Source organism: Sinocyclocheilus rhinocerous, unplaced genomic scaffold (assembly GCF_001515625.1).
Source record: "Sinocyclocheilus rhinocerous isolate Xijiao unplaced genomic scaffold, SAMN03320098_v1.1 scaffold1615, whole genome shotgun sequence".
NCBI lineage: Eukaryota > Metazoa > Chordata > Actinopteri > Cypriniformes > Cyprinidae > Sinocyclocheilus > Sinocyclocheilus rhinocerous.
In genome coordinates this window covers 1,684,395-1,702,593 of record NW_015645292.1, presented here as the reverse complement: position 1 = coordinate 1,702,593, position 18,199 = coordinate 1,684,395, and the positions used below count along the sequence as shown (strand labels likewise).

The 18,199-nt window shown below is 44.5% G+C and overlaps 4 protein-coding genes across 7 annotated transcripts in view; 2 read left to right on the top strand and 2 right to left on the bottom strand.

Moving 5' to 3' along the window:
* Window positions 1-2,839, top strand: part of ap1m2 (adaptor related protein complex 1 subunit mu 2) — a 4,902-nt gene extending 2,063 nt beyond the window's left edge. Inside the window, exons 7-12 of the mRNA XM_016509466.1 lie at window positions 565-707; window positions 1,334-1,405; window positions 1,544-1,702; window positions 1,783-1,908; window positions 2,051-2,126; window positions 2,578-2,839. Of these exons, the coding sequence (XP_016364952.1) occupies window positions 565-707; window positions 1,334-1,405; window positions 1,544-1,702; window positions 1,783-1,908; window positions 2,051-2,126; window positions 2,578-2,603 (602 nt within the window). The 3' untranslated portion in view covers window positions 2,604-2,839. The remainder of the gene's footprint in view (window positions 1-564; window positions 708-1,333; window positions 1,406-1,543; window positions 1,703-1,782; window positions 1,909-2,050; window positions 2,127-2,577) is intronic.
* A 1,525-nt stretch (window positions 2,840-4,364) lies between these two features.
* cdkn2d (cyclin-dependent kinase inhibitor 2D (p19, inhibits CDK4)) lies at window positions 4,365-5,371 on the top strand. 2 transcript variants are annotated; one of them, XM_016509468.1, is made up of 3 exons: window positions 4,365-4,445; window positions 4,549-4,701; window positions 4,862-5,371. In XM_016509468.1, the coding sequence occupies exons 2-3, from the start codon at window positions 4,558-4,560 to the stop codon at window positions 5,222-5,224; spliced, it is 507 nt and encodes a 168-aa protein (XP_016364954.1). In that variant the 5' UTR covers window positions 4,365-4,445; window positions 4,549-4,557; the 3' UTR covers window positions 5,225-5,371. The 2 variants fall into 2 exon arrangements, with proteins under 2 accessions (XP_016364954.1, XP_016364955.1); XM_016509469.1 differs by lacking the exon at window positions 4,365-4,445 and having other exon boundaries at window positions 4,503-4,701; window positions 4,862-5,370.
* A 3,557-nt stretch (window positions 5,372-8,928) lies between these two features.
* LOC107705930 (volume-regulated anion channel subunit LRRC8E) lies at window positions 8,929-12,668 on the bottom strand. 2 transcript variants are annotated; one of them, XM_016509464.1, is made up of 3 exons: window positions 12,144-12,668; window positions 11,614-11,762; window positions 8,929-10,373 (listed from the first exon to the last, which is right to left on the bottom strand). In XM_016509464.1, exons 1-3 carry the CDS (start codon window positions 12,271-12,273, stop codon window positions 9,261-9,263), a joined length of 1,392 nt encoding a protein of 463 aa, XP_016364950.1. In that variant the 5' UTR covers window positions 12,274-12,668; the 3' UTR covers window positions 8,929-9,260. The 2 variants fall into 2 exon arrangements, with proteins under 2 accessions (XP_016364950.1, XP_016364951.1); XM_016509465.1 differs by having other exon boundaries at window positions 12,133-12,217.
* A 149-nt stretch (window positions 12,669-12,817) lies between these two features.
* The window catches only part of keap1b (kelch-like ECH-associated protein 1b), a 9,518-nt gene continuing 4,136 nt past the window's right edge, over window positions 12,818-18,199 (bottom strand). For both annotated transcript variants that reach the window (XM_016509462.1, XM_016509463.1), the window contains exons 4-7: window positions 17,501-18,177; window positions 15,121-15,326; window positions 14,228-14,404; window positions 12,818-13,896 (exon numbers count right to left, since the gene is read on the bottom strand). In XM_016509462.1, coding sequence (XP_016364948.1) covers window positions 13,733-13,896; window positions 14,228-14,404; window positions 15,121-15,326; window positions 17,501-18,177 — 1,224 coding nt within the window. In that variant the 3' untranslated portion in view covers window positions 12,818-13,732. The remainder of the gene's footprint in view (window positions 13,897-14,227; window positions 14,405-15,120; window positions 15,327-17,500; window positions 18,178-18,199) is intronic.

Here is an 18,199-nt window from a genome sequence, read left to right as displayed (position 1 = left end):
GTTTCTTTCCCTCACCCTGCCGATAACATCAGTGGTGGCCACCACCAACAAGAACTCCAATGCGTCTCTGGTCTACGCCTTCCTGTACAAGCTGGTGGAGGTGAGTCCGAGACGACTCGTGGTCCTTCATTAACTACCGGGGTGGATTCTTCAAGCGAGGTTTAGATTTAACCGAACGCATTGAATGTCATGCTGAGAAACAAGCGTGCTTCTCCTGTGCCGTGTGTTCAGGTGTTCACGGAGTACTTCAAGGAGCTGGAGGAAGAGAGCATCCAGGATAACTTCGTGGTGGTGTACGAGCTGCTGGACGAGCTCATGGACTTCGGTTTCCCGCAGACGACAGACAGCAAGATCCTTCAGGAGTAAGAGCCGTCGGCTTCACGCGATCATCATGTTGAAGCTCGTCTCCTCACGTGTGTTTCTCTCTCAGGTACATCAGTGTTTGTGTGTGTGTGTGTGTGTGTGTGTGTGTGTGTGTGTGAGAGTGTGTGTGTGTGTGTGTGTGTGTGTGTGTTTGTGTGTGAGAGTGTGTGTGTGTGTGTGCGTGCGTGTGTGTGTGTGCAGGAGATAAAGGGAAGTCTGTGGCTATGGAGGATGTGAAGTTTCATCAGTGTGTTCGTCTGTCACGGTTCGAGAGCGACAGAACCATCTCCTTCATCCCGCCTGACGGAGAGTCTGAGCTCATGTCGTACCGGATCAACACACACGTGAGCGCCAGATTGTGTATCGACTAACACGATTGTAACACAACAACAGACACGAGCAGATCGAATAAAGGCTAGCTGAAGTCAAGTACTGTTTTATTTTCTAGTTCCTCACAAGTATTGCCTGTAACCATAACAACAGATAACCACAGTAACGATGACGACTTTGGAAAGCATCTATTACTTCGTTTTTATCCTGTGCAGCATTTTGGGATATTTCTGCTGCTTTCAGCCTCTTAGGGTTTTTGTTTTAACCTCTCTCTCCCAAAACACCTGTTTTATCTTCCTCTGTGGCCACACAGTTGACCTGTTTTCTGCTGTTTTACATGAAAATTTTTTTAAAAGAATAACCATGATGCTTGTGACGTTACAGACAGCTAGTTGTTGACTACAGTTCTGTTCCTACAGCACACAATAACTCAACTCATGATAATTAGAGCTACTGAACGCCTTTATCTGTTCACGGTGTATGAACAGGAGTGAGTTTAGTCCTGACCGTAGTTGTTTTAGATCTTACAACTTGTCCATAAAATAAACAGTGTGACTTCTGGAGAAGATCTGCAGCAGCAGCGTCGCACAGCCGATGTGTGTCAGTCTCTCTGTTCATCTTCTCCATCTCTGGTCTGCAGGTGAAGCCGCTCATTTGGATCGAGTCTGTTATTGAGAAGTTCTCTCACAGTCGGGTGGAGATCATGGTGAAGGTTTGTCAGCAAGATTTTCTTCATGACTCCACAATCTACAGCTTTAGAGTCATTGTTCAGCATTGTTCAGTATGTGTAGACTGATTTCCAGGCGTGATCCGCTCGCTCTTTCTCTCTCTCTCTCTCTCTGCATTTCAGGCTAAAGGCCAGTTTAAAAAGCAGTCCGTGGCCAATAATGTGGAGATCCACGTGCCGGTGCCGAGCGATGCCGACTCTCCCAAGTTCAAAGCCAGCACAGGTCACGCTAAATACGTTCCTGAGAAGAACCTGGTGGTGTGGAGCATTAAATCGTTCCCGGTGAGAAAGCGATCACAGATGTGTTTCTGACCCTCACACACTCGGATCTGTGTAAATCTGAGCTCTGGTGTCGTCGACAGGGTGGAAAGGAGTTTCTGATGCGCGCTCACTTCGGTCTGCCGAGTGTAGAGAATCACGAGCTGGAGGGAAGGCCTCCGATCACCGTCAAGTTTGAGATCCCGTACTTCACTGTGTCCGGCATACAGGTGTGAGCGTGACTTTGCAGTGCATTTGCTTGTGTTTGCATTCACTATCACTCTGTTTACACTCATGTCATCATGTTTAAGATCTGAAGTGAGAATGTGTGATCAGTTCTGCAACTCATGTCAAATCTATTTTATTTGAAAGGTGCGATACATGAAGATCATTGAGAAGAGCGGCTATCAGGCGCTGCCGTGGGTCCGCTACATCACACAGAGCGGAGGTGAGCGCCGTTTGCAGAACTTGAACAAGACAGGGCTTTTTTTTTTTATGGTTCATATTTGATTAGGCTTTCTAATTCATACAAACAAGCAACCATGTGAAACATACATATTTTCAATCATTTAAACTAAATCTATAGACAAAGACACACTAAACAAAATTAAATTAATATTAATATACATATACAGAAAGAAAAAAAGGGCTATATCCATCAGGTCCTGCTAGAAACTCGTTGCTTTGACCATTAGTGCAATACTTCTCCTGCCTTGCCTCATAATTACAACATAGAACAAATTGCAAAAAAGGAAAACGCAAAGAATAGTTGACATCTATCCTCTCACAAAGCAGGTTTTTATAAAAGCCTGTATGCTGGGCAGTGCAGCAGATCAGGAGATGTGAAGAGGATGATTGGCATTAATTATCATCATTTATTTATATCTGCATGTGTTTAGATTACCAGCTGAGGACAAACAGCTAATGAGACGCATGAGGACTGCACAGCACGTTTTTGGAGGAAGTTTATGAAATGTTTTAGTCGATTTTATCCTGCCAGAATTTCATTAGAAAAAAAGATTATTGTATAAATTGTTGGTTGAATGTAAGCAGACTCAGCATTTCAATCACAATGTATTTTCAAGTGCTTTTTGCACCAAATCATGGAATATGTTGTCAATAATTTCTGTTTAATAATAAACTAATATATTTGTCCTGAAATTACTGATATATGCCTAAACATGTTTATTATTCCTGATGACTGTATGAATGTGTGTCATGCGCTGACTGCCCGCTCTTTCTCTCTCTCACACACACACACACTCACACACTCACACACACACTCACTCACACACACCCACACACACACTCACACACATACACTCACACACTCACACACACACTCACTCACACACACCCACACACACACTCACACACATACACTCACACACTCACACACACACTCACTCACACACACCCACACACACACTCACACACATACACTCACACACTCACACACACACTCACTCACACACACCCACACACACACTCACACACATACACTCACACACTCACACACACACTCACTCACACACACACACACACACTCTCTCACACACTCTCTCACACACACACACTCACGCGCGCGCGCACACACACACACACACACACACACACACACACTCTCGCTCTCACCCTCAATTTCAATTGCAGCAATATTTGCACATTTGGCTTTTTCGCCGAGAATGAAACAAAGTTTTTCGGTTGGGGTGCAACTATTAAATTGGGGAAATATTTTGTTTATTTTGGGGTAATAGTGGTCTCTGATGGTTAGGTATTTGGGGCATTCTGTGAGGAAGTGCAGCTCTGTCTCTATCTCTCCCAGACTGCAGTGGGAGCAGAGTCTCTCCTCACGGGAGAGCCAGGTTTGTCTGCGCCGGCCCGTCTCTACAGACAGACTGTGCTCGCTGAGTCTGTACATCGTCAGTGTTTTCCTGAGTTTGACATCAGTCACTGTGCTCAGGTAGCTTGCCGTGGTGTACTCTCGATTTAGTGCCGAATAACATTCTAATTTGTGCTGGTTTTTGATGGTGTTTGTCCAATGGGTGATGTACTTGTGTTTCTCTGTGTTGATGATCTGTGTGGGCCGAATGGTTGAGAGTGAGTGTGAGTTCTGAGGCTGGCTGATCTCTGTCAGTCTCAGCAGCAGCTGAAGGAGGGGACTCTTCGTGAGGCTCAGCTCTTGCTGTTTCAGGGCTTTATAATGGTATGTGCTGGGGTCACTTGTCTTTAGGTGTTTCCAGAATTTGATGGCTCTTTTTTGAATGTTTAGAAGGAGAGGGTATTGGCCTAATTCTGCCCTGCATCCGTTATTTGGTGTTTTTCTTTGGACTTTGAGTATTCTTTTACAGAAATCTAAATGCATATTTTCAATTGGATGTTTTTCCCAGTTTAAAATGTTTTTTTAAAATGTTTTCTCTCTCTCTCTCTCTCTGTCTCTGTGAATGAACGCAACAGTTTACAAATAAACCTTCTCAAATCGCCCGCCTTCTGCGCTCTACTTTCTCATTGGTCGCTGGCGCAGTTGCCACGGCGATACTGTAGCAACGCCTATCAGCACTCCTCCCTTTTGTCCAATTACGGCAGCCGTGTTGGCGTGTGTGAGCGCTGATTGGCTGACGAGCGCTCGTCGTGCGGCGCTGTTGTCGGCCGAGCGCGCGATGTGAAGGCGCTCAGCGCGTTTATTTGTGATTGTTTTGGCGGATCTGAGTAAACAGAACAACAGCCAACGGTCGCTCATCCGCGGACTGCGACGGAGAGAGAAACGGTAAGCGCTTCACATGCTCTTCACGTCCGCTCATGTTGCTGTTGAATCAGGTGCTTGGAGAGATTCGCGTGGATGTTCGGATCGGGTCTGGTGTGATCGGCAGGTGCTTCGGATGATGGTTCTGGACGGGCTCGGCTGCGGGAAGAGTCTCAGCGCGGCGGCGGCGCGGGGGAATGTGGAGGCGCTTCGGCGGATCCTGCAGGATCACCGGGTCGATCCGGACGCGCTCAATGAGTTCGGGAAGACCGCGCTGCAGGTGAAGTGCTGTTTTACATTCATAGCATGTAATTATAGATCTCACAGCGCTGTTTGTTTCGCTTTCGCTTCCGGCCGCAATGATGTCATGACCATCATTGATTATCTGCATTTTATATGATCACGTGTTCGCGGGGATTCATGCGTGTTTTGTGCTGCAGGTGATGATGATGGGCTGCACCAGTGTGGCGTGTGTGCTGCTGGACCACGGCGCTGACCCGAACATCCAGGACCGCTGCGGCGTGACCCCTGCGCATGACGCGGCCCGCACCGGATTCCTGGACACGCTGAGGGTTCTGGTGGACCACGGCGCCTCGGTCAACGTCCCCGACCACAGCGGAGCCCTGCCCCTCCACATCGCCATCCGCGAGGGCCACGGGGACGTGGGGGAGTACCTGGCCCCGCTCTCGGACCTGGGGCACCGGGACAGCTGCGGGGCCGACGCTCTGGATGTGGCCCGGGACGCTCGCGCTCCGGAGATGGTGGAGCTTTTGGAGCGCTTGATCGCAACCAGCTCCAGTTGAAGAACTGTACGGCTCCATGCATGTGTTTGGGAGCCCTCGGCGATCATTAGCGGGTTGTATTTATATTAATAAGTTGGATGTTGAGATGTATAGTTAGTTGGTAGTTGAGCTCACAATATTAGCTGGAATATGTAGCACCGGTTTGCACAGAGCGGCCCCTGCACTGGATCCGGCACACGTGTAAATAACTCTTTCTTTGGTATTTTACAAAACATTTCTGTGCAGAAACTTGAACTGTTAACAGTTTTATTCTTGTGAAATTATTTCACTGATGAATTATCGCTTTGTGTGTAAGTTTTTTTTTGCGGATTAACGTCTGTAAATAACATTTTATGAATTTATTTGACTTATTTATTGAAGATTTGTATATTAACGTTTATGTTTACTGTGGTGTTTCAGATGTTATTTATTAAGGTGTTTAATAAACTGAAATCAGTTGGTCTGAATTAGCCGTGTCGTAGATGCTGAGATGTTTTCCAGCAGATGGATCCCTCATCAACACACAACACCAGGCAGGCGTTCGGTCATGCCACGCATCTTTTATCTCAGGACCAGACATCTTTCACATGATGTGGCTCCTCAGAACAGTTTGAGAACAAACTGCTTCAGTTACACCACATTACTGAACAAACATTGGTATATTATCACTAACTTCAAGCCTACAGTCAGATCTGACACTGAGTTCCTGTGTAACTGTATTCCTCCAGAAGATGAGCTCCAGGTGACCCGAGCAGGAATGTGTGCGACTGTACAAGGCAAACATTGTGCTGTCAGAGCTTCGCTTTGAACAGAAACTCTGCTTTTCTGGGCGTTTACAACTCGGAGAGACGCAGACACAATGGAGGGTTTGTTTGCTCGCTGCATTCAGGCCAAACTCTCAGGATCCCTCTTCTGTCCAGCAGCACAGCGCTCGCTGCATCTGCTGCATGGTGTCGAGGCTTTCTGACCAGTTCGTCATCTTAATGAGTGATTCTCTAAAGCATCAGTTACTTCTTGAGGTCTGACTCCTCTGCACCAATATGGACTAATCTAACAGCTGTTATATACAGAAGTGTGTTTGAGATCGCTGGACAAAGTCCACATACACCGCGAGTAAATCATCCTCAGAGTCAGAGCTTTAACTCACATCAGTTTACACCCGGCCATATAACATCAACACAAATACATCAAATATTCATAAGGTTTGATCCTTTGTTGAGTACATATTGCACATTCATGTTCCCATATAAATGAGAATGTATGTACACACATATAGACACATACACAGAATGCTTCTGACTGTTAAAGGAGAGTAAAACTGTTAAAGTGTTATTCAATGTGTTCTGCTCAGTGTTATTATACTGGGAGATCTGTAAGTGTTTAATGTATTATTTTGAAATTTAGACCATTAAGACTATATGTTACTTTATTTAAAAGGTAATGTCTGTGCGCTCGTCAGCACTGTGATAGTCTTTAGTGCTTTAGTCTGAGCAGGTGTGCTTATGCTATTGTAAACTATATGAAACATGTATATTGTAAATGATTGTTAAACAAGAAATATATATTTCCATATATGTGTGTATATACTGCATGAGTGAATATGTTCAATATATTTCTATACATCTTATCACATGCACATCAATATATTATAAAGTGGATTACTGAATATAAAATTACATACATTGTGATAAGAATATATTGTCACATATTTTTCAATATATGAAAGCGGCAATTCCTTATGTATTATTCAATATATTGTAATGTATTTACACAATATATTATTCCGTATATTTTTTTATATACTGTTATATAATTTAATATATTGATCATTCATATATTAAGAAATATATTTTGTCTAGACATACACAGTCTTGCTATTAAGAAAAGAAATGCAGCCTTTTAGTTGTAAAACTATTTTACTGATTTCATGAATTTTGCTAAATATAATAATTGAATGAAGCCAAAATGATCCACAGTTTAGTTCAGAGATGCAGATCCGACTAACCCATTCACTATAGACTATAATCTGATGGAGAGACTTCTGTTAATTCTCTCTGTTTGAGCCAGAACCTGAGAGAGGTCAGAGGTTATTCTAGTCTGCCAGCAGAGGGAGTCACTGAAGCTTCAGATGATTCAAGGCTCGCTGGCTAGTCAAATTAGCTTCTGCTGGCAGATGCTGTAAATATCGAAAATTATTTAAAATGTTTCAAACGATTTGCATATTCTGACAAATAATTTTTTGCACGTAACTTTCAAGTCACAACTACATTATACTCTAGTAGACGCAGTTCTTGATTGTGCTGACTTTGACGTCTCAGCTCAGGATCATCACTAGTGAAGGCTTTGCGACTGTGTGTGTGTGTGTGTGTGTGAGTGTGTGAGAGTGTGTGTGTGTATGAGTGAGTGTGTGTGTGTGTGTATGAGTGAGTGTGTGTGTGTGTGTATGAGTGAGTGTGTGTGTGTGTGTATGAGTGAGTGTGTGTGTGTGTGTATGAGTGAGTGTGTGTGTGTGTGTATGAGTGAGTGTGTGTGTGTGTGTATGGTGTGTGTGTGTGTGTGTGTGAGTGTGTGTGTGTGTGTGTGAGTGTTCTTGTCATCGGCCAATCGGTGTTGTCATGACATCATTTCCTGCAGCTCAAGAGTCAGGAGTCACATGACATTTACAGCTCAGGTGGTTGGCTGATCTGAACGTCCATGAGCTTTTAATTGTGTACTTCACGAGATGAAAAGGAATGCTAGCAGGTATAAAGGTAAAGCTACACACACACACACACACACCTGTGGAAATTTCCGCTCGCTCAGCCACACCCACCATCAGAAAACAACACACAGAGGCTTCATTGTTTAGAAATGCATTTGCTTTCAGAGCTCTGTCTGCTGTTTTTTTCTAATCAGATTTACTCCGGTATTGCTGTTTAAACACCCGAGTGAATTTACTTCAATAGATAAGCATCTGAGCTTAAATACTTCTGAGAAAAAAACAGAAATGCAGAATTAATTGGGCTAAAGGGACACACACGGCCTCAGCACATCTGGACTAATCTCATCTACAGCTCCTCTGTTCTCACGCCCAGCTTACTGTCGTGTTAATATCGTGTCAATAGTGTCCGCTCACTCTTACAGCGGCTGTGGGTTTAGAAGTATTGCTCCCATCAGTTTCTCCCATAGGGATTTTTAAAAAGTCTTCATTAAAGAGTTTAGTCATAAACTAAACCAACCAGCTACCAGATAAATCACAACATTACAAACCTTGAGTCAAAACTATAAAGTACAAAAAAAGGTACAAGACTGTGTATTTAACGACTTTAATGAAGGAACGAACTACAATCCCATGAACCATTGCGAATGACACTCTAATTAAAAACTACTAAAGCTGTTGATTTAAAGATGTTAATTGTGCATATATAAACAACATATTTTATGTTTATTGCAGAATAAGCACATATGCACAAAGAGCGTGGAGAGGCTATTACGTCATCGCAGTGCATCATGGGAGAGTGGGCGGAGCTAAAGAGCTCTTTCGTAAGCTTTGCTTGACGTGATTCACTGATTGGTGTCAAGGTTTCTTTGCAGAATCATGGTTAAATCATGTTTTTTTTTTTTTTTTTTACCAAGAAGTCCACTGTTAAACATGATTACTAAAAAAAATGTTAAAATATTAAGTGCTGATGGCTTTAACAAAAGCATAAACCATCAATCAACAATCGTGTAGCTCACAGTAGGGCTGGCTTTAACACTTAATTAAGTTACTGTTAAAATTCCCCTATGGCAAAAGTTCAGGTCGAACCCTAATCAAACACATCTGAAGCACCGAATGAAAATCTCCAGGAACACTTGATATTGTTGGAACTGAACTGAAGGTAGGAGTCTGTCTGGTGAAAGTTCAGTGCTTCACACAAACACTGTCACTTATGTATGGAGTTAGGATTGTATCTGCTGTAATCAGAGCACGTTACTGAGCTCATATCACCGATGGCATCCAGTAAATCAGCTATATTTGTTCAAAGCATAAGAGCAGCGCTCCAGTGTTGTGATTATCTGCGCTTCATTCTGTCCTTCACGTCTGGAGGCAGAGCTTATCAGCCGTCCACTCGTGGTTGAGGTTGAGCTGCCGTAAGCGGCATTCGCTGACCTCCGAGAGAAACACGGCGAAGCGTTTGGAGTACAGGGCGTCGTACTGGTCGCTGAGGTGCAGGAGAAACGCAAAGTCATTTTTAACATCCGGGATGTCGTTTATTCCCGTTTCCAAGCGAACCGCCTCAAAGGAATACTCTTTCAGCGGTCGGTGAAACAGCCAATAAAGCGAATAAATGCACAGCAGTCCGTAGACCCCGACGAAGCATATGTAGCAGTAGGCTAATTTGGAGAACAGATGTGCTTTATTGTAGTTACAGCAGAACGCACTGAACCCCGTCAGATCCGGAGGCACCGAGCACATCACCACGATCTGGATGTTGGGGACCAGCGCGACGCTGTAAACAGTGATGAGAGCGAATTTGAAGACCTTCAGCGCCGTCTGCAGCACGTACATGAAGTAAAGCAGATCCGCCTCCTCCACGTGCGTCCGAAACTTCCTGACTTTCTCAAACAGGGCCTTGGCCTGCTCGCCTTCTTTCTTATCCAGGAGCGACGCGGTCGCTTCTGACGGTTTCTGGTCCGAGCTGGACTTTATGGAAGATCGGATCAGAGACACCATGTCGTCGTTGTTGTCTGCGGCTGATTTGGTCATTGTGTTCTTTCTCCACACGACCATTCTCTCCTCTCGCCGCTCTTCGTAGACTTCGCTGATGGCTCTCGTGGTCCAGGGAGAGTCGAAGCACTTCCCCAGAATGATCACGAACAGCTCGATCTTTGACGACGTCCCTGGGAACTTGAACCAGAAGCTGCTGGCCACCATGAAGATCATGCTGTGGATCACCACTAGGTAGGGGAAGTACTTTCCGTACCAGTGCACGGCCCGTTCGTAGCAGAAGTGGTTGACGAACTCGTACTGGTGGATATCCAGGCCGTTCTTCCGGCCGAACACCTCCACGACGTTCGGACCGAGACGTTTGGTGATGGCGAACTCCCACAGACTCTCGTTCTCCTGCCGCAGGTGACTGCAGTCTCGGTCTCCGCCGGAGAGATCCGTGAATCGGTTCGGCAGGCAAGATATCTTGTCTTGGGTCAGCTGCGGAGAGATGGAGATTGTCTAAGCATCAGTGACGATGACACACGAAACATCGCACTCATCTAATGAACATTTACACTGCAAACACCTGCATGTTTCTGGAGCTGACAGCTGGCGGCAAATAAAAGGAAGAATGGAAGATCGGTCTCACAGCAGGAGCTGATGGCAAACACACCGCAGAGACGCATTATCTAATCAGCTAAAGCTCTTGCCTAATCGCTTCTCTTTATTGCACACATTCCTGATCAGACGTTCATGCCCGTTCACGTGCCACCGCGGAGCACTGCGATGGAGCACTGGATCCACAATCCAAGTGGATTCTGAATGCAATGTCTCAAAAGCATTTTTTTAACCTGTGATAATTCAGTTCCACAATTGTTGTGGGTGAAATATTATCAGTGCTGCCAACTCAGCATGCTGGGAGTGTCCATTCAAAATTGTACAAAAGATTAATATGTCAACAACCCCACTGTGGAGTTTTAACATTTAATACGTTTGTTGTACATCCATTTAAATGTAGGGCTTTGTGTGAAAATGCGTTTTGCTCGGCCACTCGTGTGTTTGAATGCAGCCGCACAAGAACAGGAACACGTTTCTACAGAGAATCGCTTCCAGAGATACAGTGGTGTTTAGTCTGGCAGCCGCCTCAAAGGCCTTTACAACCATAACTTCATGTAACGTGACCATCTACGAACTTCTCTGCAGGCTGATATTGGAAGCAGACGGTTTCTGATACGTGAATCTGAGCGAACAGCCGAAAAACACCGAGAACTGAATGACAAACCACAGCAACAGCAACACACACAAAAATATGTACTTTTCTAAGGAATAGTTCACATTAAAATGAAAATTCTCACCCTCGTGTCATTCCAAACCTGTTTTATGTGTCTGCGTGCAGCATTTGTGACGTTTGGATGCTGCAGTGAAGGGGAAAAAACTACATTTCAATCTGTTCATTTTCATATGGCTTCAGAAGTCTCTGAATAAAGTGCGCGAGTCACATGGACGACTGTTATTATACTTTGATGGCGTTTGTTGTGGAGTCTGGCAGTAAAAGTCACTGTCCACTCTCAGTGAACAGATGACACGGTTTCATTTCCATCTGAACTACTTCTTCTTAGTCACTGATTAATAGCCTCAGTAGGACAGTTTTGTGTGACACGGACTCATATGGGAACTCTTGGTAATCTGATGCCATTATGTGAAGCTCTGTTGTGTCCGGATCGGATGGATGTCCCACCTGAAGCGTGCAGCCGAACACCCCCATCATCAGCATCGCGATGCCCAGGTACTCGGACAGAACGTCCCACCAGGGCTTCAGGACCCGGAACTGTGGGTTCTGCTCGCTCGTGATGCTCCGGAACTCATTCACAGGAATCATCTCCACACCTGCCAGAGGACAGAGACAGATTCAGTCTGAAATATCACCGCAAGCAATTATAATACTTTGCCTAATATTGACATAATGAAGGTGAGCAAACGTGGTTAGTCATTAGCTGCGGTTTCAATCATCTATTGATTAACTCAGCACCACGTGACACTTTCAAGAGTTTCTGCGAAGTTTCTACAGTGTTGAACGCGCGTTATGTTGACTTTACCAACTCAACCGCAGAGACTGTTGGACAGTAATAACCCTGCTGATCACAGGTGAGCGGATACTTGTGTTCAGATTCCAGTATTGTTGCTTGTTTACAGACAAACCGATATAAAGCGGAGTCGCAGCTGTGCCAGAGAAGCGGCGGACTGGAGCTGAACTCACCTGTTCCTCACCTGTTACCTGTTCCTCAGCAGCACCTGGACACAGACTCTGTCCCGCGACTCGAAGCCTTGCTGCAGAGTTTCTTCGAGGCTTAATGCTGTTCAAGCGCCTCCCAGAACACGTTTCATCACGAGAACTCATTGAGTCAGAGGTCAATCTGTAAACTTCATATAAACGCAGTTAAACAGCCTAACACTACAGATTCATATTCAGCATTCATATTTCACGCTCTCTCTTTTTCTGCCTAATTTGGCATTCCGTTGTGAAATGTTCAGTTCACGCGCGAACAGATTAAATCACTAAAACTGGGTAAACAGGTTGGTTTTGTTGTGCTTCTGAGCGCCGGAGTATCATGACAACCGACTCGCGACACTTTATGTCTCCTTATTAGTTATGAATCGGACAAATCACGTTTATGTTATAATCTAATGACGTGCACAGGTTTCTGTGAGAGCTCTCTTTGCTCCTCTCAAAACATTTTAGTTTGAATCGCTGAATGTTGTTTGTAACCTAAACCTAATTTGTCTGAATCTGTCTATCCATCTGTTATCGTTGTTGTTGTTGTTTATAGCTAGATTTTATAATTATATCAATATTTCGCGCGCTTTCATGGCGTTCCCGCGCTTGGTGTTGTGTTTTGGCGCCACCGCGCGCATGATTCTCCTCACAAATCAACACAAACTACTGCAGGAAACATACGCTTTTAATATACAACGTTTGTACAATGTATTCGTTGCTGTAAAATATACAAGGCAGACTTTAAATAAACCTTTATACTTAATTTTGAATGATTCAAAGGAAAACGCATCCCTTTTGAAACAAAAAGCATAATTTGTAAAAATGAGCCCGAGTTCAGTTCATTGAGAACAAACAGGAGCGAATCACTAATAGCAAAGGGACAATATTTCAAATAAATAAAAGAAAAAACAGACTTCATGCAATACCAATGTACAAAATCCCTGGAAAAGCAGCTTAAATTGGTTTTACAAATACATAATTTCATCAGCCTGTGAAAATCATCTTTCATTTCAGAGAAAAACAATGTTGGCATCAAATGCGTCTGTAGGCTGGAATTCAGTTAGATAAATCTGCAAACGCTTCACAGCTCATTCTGTTAGTAAAAATGATTTCGTATGTCTGCTCTGAGGCGGATCTTTAGTTCGTTTCACACAAAATCACCATCAGCTTCAAGAGGGATGGACGTCTGACATGAAAAAGACAAATACAAAATCACCCGAACAGCTTGATCTGAGTCAAACTGCACTGATGAACTGGTGTGAAGCGTCGGAGTCCAGCACATACTGAGGCGGCGGTTCATGGCACTTTATTCAGCTCAGACGATCCCGTGTAGCTCTGCTGCTCGATTCTTAACCTTCACTCGACTCGACTCAAGAGAAGAACACACAGGAGACTCTCATATGCACTGAGCTTCATCAGAACAACAGATGTATTGTGCGCTAATGACACCGGCTGAGAGAGGGAGGGAGGAAGAGAGGGAGGAAGAGAGAGGGGGAGAGAGAGGGAGGAAGAGAGGGAGAGAGGGAGAGAGGGAGGGAGAGAGAGAGAGATCTTTAATGAGCAGAGACAGATGGAGGTGTGTCTAGTGTTTCTGACACGGGCTCAGGTCCTTCTGGCACGGCTCCATGGTCACAGCCACGCCGACACCGCTGCGGCCGGACGTCATGTTGCTGACCTCGCTCCACGCGTCTGTTTCCGGGTCATAACACTCCACACTGTCCAGGAACGTGTTCCCATCATACCCACCTACAGACACACAACAAACAAACCAGTCAACGTCTCATAATCAGCACTGGATCAGTCAAACTTTTCATAAGCAACGGATGAGCATTTCAGTAACACTCGACTTAAAGCGTTTATGTATACATACTGATGATGTACATTGTAATGCATTATATCTTTCCATAAATAACTGTAACCAAAGTTAAAATGCATCATAATATTTGAGGGTTTGTTTGTCATGTGTTTTATACTTTCTAAAGGTGTAACAATGAATAGAAATGTATTATAATGCATAACTGGGATTACAATTATCCCACAAACAGGGTCCGTTCTGAGTGTAAGATGCAGCTGGTACCGAGCACGTAAATGCGTGCGTGGTGCGCCGTCACTCCCAGAGCGCTGCGTCTGTGTCTCATGGAAGCGATGAGGCTCCAGCCGTCCGTCTCCACGTCGTACCGCTCCACGGTGTTCAGCTGATGGGTGCCGTCGTATCCACCCATCACATAGATGTAGTTCCCCAGAGCGCACACGCCTGAACACAGATCACATGACGCTCAGAACACGCCTGACATCAGCCCGGATTCACAGCGAGACGCAGCACACATCAACAAATCAAAGAACACATGCCTTCCTGCTGTCTGAGCAGTGTCGGGGAAAGTTACTTTTAAAAGTAATGCATTACAATATTGCGTTGCACCATAAAAAGTAACTAATTACGTTACTTATAATGAATCTGTTTTGTTTTTTTTGAGTGAGATGAATTAATGCATATTCATATTTATTTTAGAACTACAGTAACTTCTTCTGATTTCTGTCACCATGGCAACACCAGAGCTGTCAATAAATAAATTGGAAAAAAAAAGTAACTTGCATTACTTATTTGAAAAAGTAACTCAGATATTCTCTTGTAAATTAAAAAGTAATGCGATACTTTACTAGTTACTTGAAAAAAGTAATCTGATTACATAACTCGTGTTACTTGTAATGCGTTACCCAACACTGTGTTTGAACAATCATAAAACAAACCGGTCTGATTAATGATCTGTGTCTGGTCACTAATGTTTAACCCAGTGCCTGAAAAAACAAAAATGTTCTTCAGTAATTAAAGAAAGTCTGAGGAACGGTTCAGACAGGAGTGTTCGTCCTCTCGTCATTTATTCACTGCCCTCAAGCAGGTTTGGAACAACATGAGGAAAGTAAACGAGGACGATTGAGCTTTTAACACGAGCTATTTCTGTAGGGCCTGACCTGCGCCACTGCGGACCGTGTTCATGGACGCGATGCTCCTCCACTCGTCTCTCTCGGGGTTGTAGCATTCAGCGGAGCTCAGCCGGTGCGTGCCGTCGAAGCCTCCCACCGCATACAGCAGCCGGTTGATCACGGCTACACTGACTCCGATCCGCCGCGTCAGCATCGCCGCCACCAGCTGCCAGCAGTCTCTCTCTGGATCATACCTGAACACATCAAACACAGATAAATCATCACGCAACGCCTGACATGAACACGCAAACAGACAACCCCTGCATGACACACTCACTGGAGCTCGTGCTCGTCATTACTTGAGCTGTGCTTATTTACTGCGGTCGTCAGTAAGTCAGATCACATCTTGAGGAGCGTCACAGATTTACCTGAAACTCACCTGACAGACAGACCAGTCTTTATAACTCCAGTGACTCACTGCAAAGTTCAGTGTTTATGTATCTATTAATAGCGGTTTCCACTTCCTTCTACTCACAGAGTAATGTCTGTCATTCATCACTAATCTCCACAAACATCACAGAGGAAGCGTCGCAGCAAATCAGTGTTACCCGGTTGCAAAAGCTTTGAGGTGTTTTCTCGTGTCTGGCGTGAGAAGAGCATCATTACAGCTGAAAACCAGGTGAAAACGATGCGTCTGATCATTTAAGCCCAAACTGGTTTCTGCGAATACGCTAGGGTCAATCACCGGATCATGAGCTGCACGCGTGTAAATCAACACCGAGCGGCGCTTCCCTCTGAAACACGCATATACTTATTTAATTAAATCACAGCCTTTCAGTTTTTTCAAAGCAGTGTTCATTTTGACAGCAAATTTTGATTTAGTTTTAGTCATATTTTAGTCACCTGAATTGATTTAGTTTTAGTCGACTGTAGATTTAATCAACTAAAATCTAATGGGTTTAGTTATAGTGTAATGCATTTATTAAGCTTTTTTTTTTATTTTTTTATTTCCATACACATATTCCTGGATAAAACATCTATTAACCTGTTAATATGAATGATCTTAAGGACTGAACATGCAATATAGACACAGGTTTATAAAGCGGATAGTTCCGGTCCTTGATTCTGATTGGCTGAGCCACGTTCGAAGCTGTTGTAAATTACTCTACAAAGTAACATACACCTTTGTTTACGTTTGTGTGTTGCTCGGCAACCACTTTGCAGCAACCACAACTGTTTCTAAGGAGCTACATTGTTTGGTGGAAGAATACTGTTTTTATTAATATCATTACACTTTATTTGCTCTGTTTTATTTTGTGAAACCTTACTACGTATATGGAATAACCGTTTTATAAAAGCAATAATCCCCGTGAAGCCGTGGTTTACAGTGAATTTATAACAGCTAACTCCGCTTCGCATCGTACCTAACAAACGCCCCTTAGCTGTTATAAATTCACTGTAAACCACGGCTTCACGGGGTTTATTGCTTTATTAACTGCTGTGACACATAACATGTCTTATATCTTAAAATTAAATAAAAACACAAGAACACTGTCTTCTTTTCAATGAAATACCAATGGTTATATAATATGCATTCTTTATAACAACTTTGCTTACAACATGCTTCATTCTTTCAAGCAGACATACTTATTTATATGAATTAAACTTAATCCTTATTAGGGCTACTAAAGTGGTCCAGTCAAGAGCAGTGAGTGATTTTCTCTCTTTCTTTTGTTATTTGATTAATATTAATGACACAGACAACAGCAACTAAATGAGGCTGCTGTCCCTTTAAAAATGAATGCACGGATGCAATATACTGATACACATCCGATATTCTCCCAACTGACATCATTTGGTGTGCATTTCTCCGTTCATGCGCGATAAGACGCGAAAGAGAACTGAATTCAGAACTCGTGTGCTGTCTAAGAGGGTGTGTGCGCTCAGAAAACTGAATCGAGTTTTTCTTTCGTGCTTTTTCAAATGTATCATATCATCGCTGATATTTTTGATCGTGTTATGAGACGTGCAGCAGGTGTATGCTAGCTGATGTCCCGCCGGATAGATCCGTTCAGCTCAAATGTTCGCATCTAAACTCCCAACCACGCAGGAGATTCGTTCTGACTGGATTTCTGACTGAAAACCAGTTTAGTTTTTATCATTCAAAATTAGTTTTTATTCCATGTCGTCGGTGAAAAAAATGTTGTTGACGAAAACACTGTGCCAAAGTAATGGTGCAAGACACAACATTAGAGATCCTTCTTGTTATAATGAGATGTGTATATTTTCAGCTCATTATGAAACCGTAACAGGACAAAGTAGCGTTCACTGCAGACGGCTGTGCTGAGAGCGATCTACCTGCTGCAAAGGCACACTGGTTATAACACATGAACAATACAAGCTCTGCAGGAGCGAAATACCGTCTCACCTCTCCACGCTGTTGTGATGGACGCAGCCGTGCGAGCCGCCCACAGCGTAGATCATGCCGTCGATGACGCCCACGCCGATGCGGTTGCGCGGGACACTCATGGGCGCGCAGGGCAGCCAGCGGTTGTTCATGGGGTTGTAACAGTCCAGCATGCTGGAGTCCATGTTTCCGTCCGGAGCGTTGTTCCTGCCGCCCACGGCGTACAGCAGGCCGCTGATGACACAGGCTGCTAATCCGCTGCGGGGCACCTGTAGATCAGCCAGCCGCAGCCAGGCTCCGGAGCCGGGGTTAAACGCCTCCAGATAGCTGAGCGACTGCCGGAAGTATCCTCCAGCCGTGTAGATGAGCTGCGGCACCTTGGGCGTCCGGAGTGGGGTGACTTTAGTGGGCTTGTGCAGCGTGAGGTCCTGGAAGATCTGCGACAGGTAGTCTTTGCTCTGAGCGTCCCAGTCGAAGCGCTCGAGCTGGCGCTGCAGGAACAGCGGTGTGAGCGAGTGACAGCGGACCGCCTGCAGCAGAGCCTGCACATACAGCCGCCGGTTCTCCCGGTCGTACTGAACCCACTCCACACACGCGTGAAACACCTCGGACTCACAGCGCACGTTCAGCTCGTCACGGCTGATCAGCGTCACCAGCTGACAGTGAGACAGATTGAAGAACTCCTCCTGTGTGGCCACCTGAGAGACAGACAGATTCAGC

What these genes read in the sequence shown, in the direction of transcription:
- cdkn2d (XM_016509468.1), top strand. Translation starts at nt 4,558, where the DNA reads ATGATGGTTCTGGACGGGCTCGGCTGCGGGAAGAGTCTCAGCGCGGCG. An exon ending in TCGGGAAGACCGCGCTGCAG is followed by an intron (nt 4,702 to 4,861) that starts GTGAAGTGCTGT and finishes TTTGTGCTGCAG; the next exon opens with GTGATGATGATGGGCTGCAC.
- LOC107705930 (XM_016509464.1), bottom strand. Translation starts at nt 12,273, where the DNA reads ATGAGTTCTCGTGATGAAACGTGTTCTGGGAGGCGCTTGAACAGCATT. An exon ending in TGCTGAGGAACAGGTAACAG is followed by an intron (nt 11,763 to 12,143) that starts GTGAGGAACAGG and finishes GTCCTCTGGCAG; the next exon opens with GTGTGGAGATGATTCCTGTG. An exon ending in TGTTCGGCTGCACGCTTCAG is followed by an intron (nt 10,374 to 11,613) that starts GTGGGACATCCA and finishes ATCTCTCCGCAG; the next exon opens with CTGACCCAAGACAAGATATC.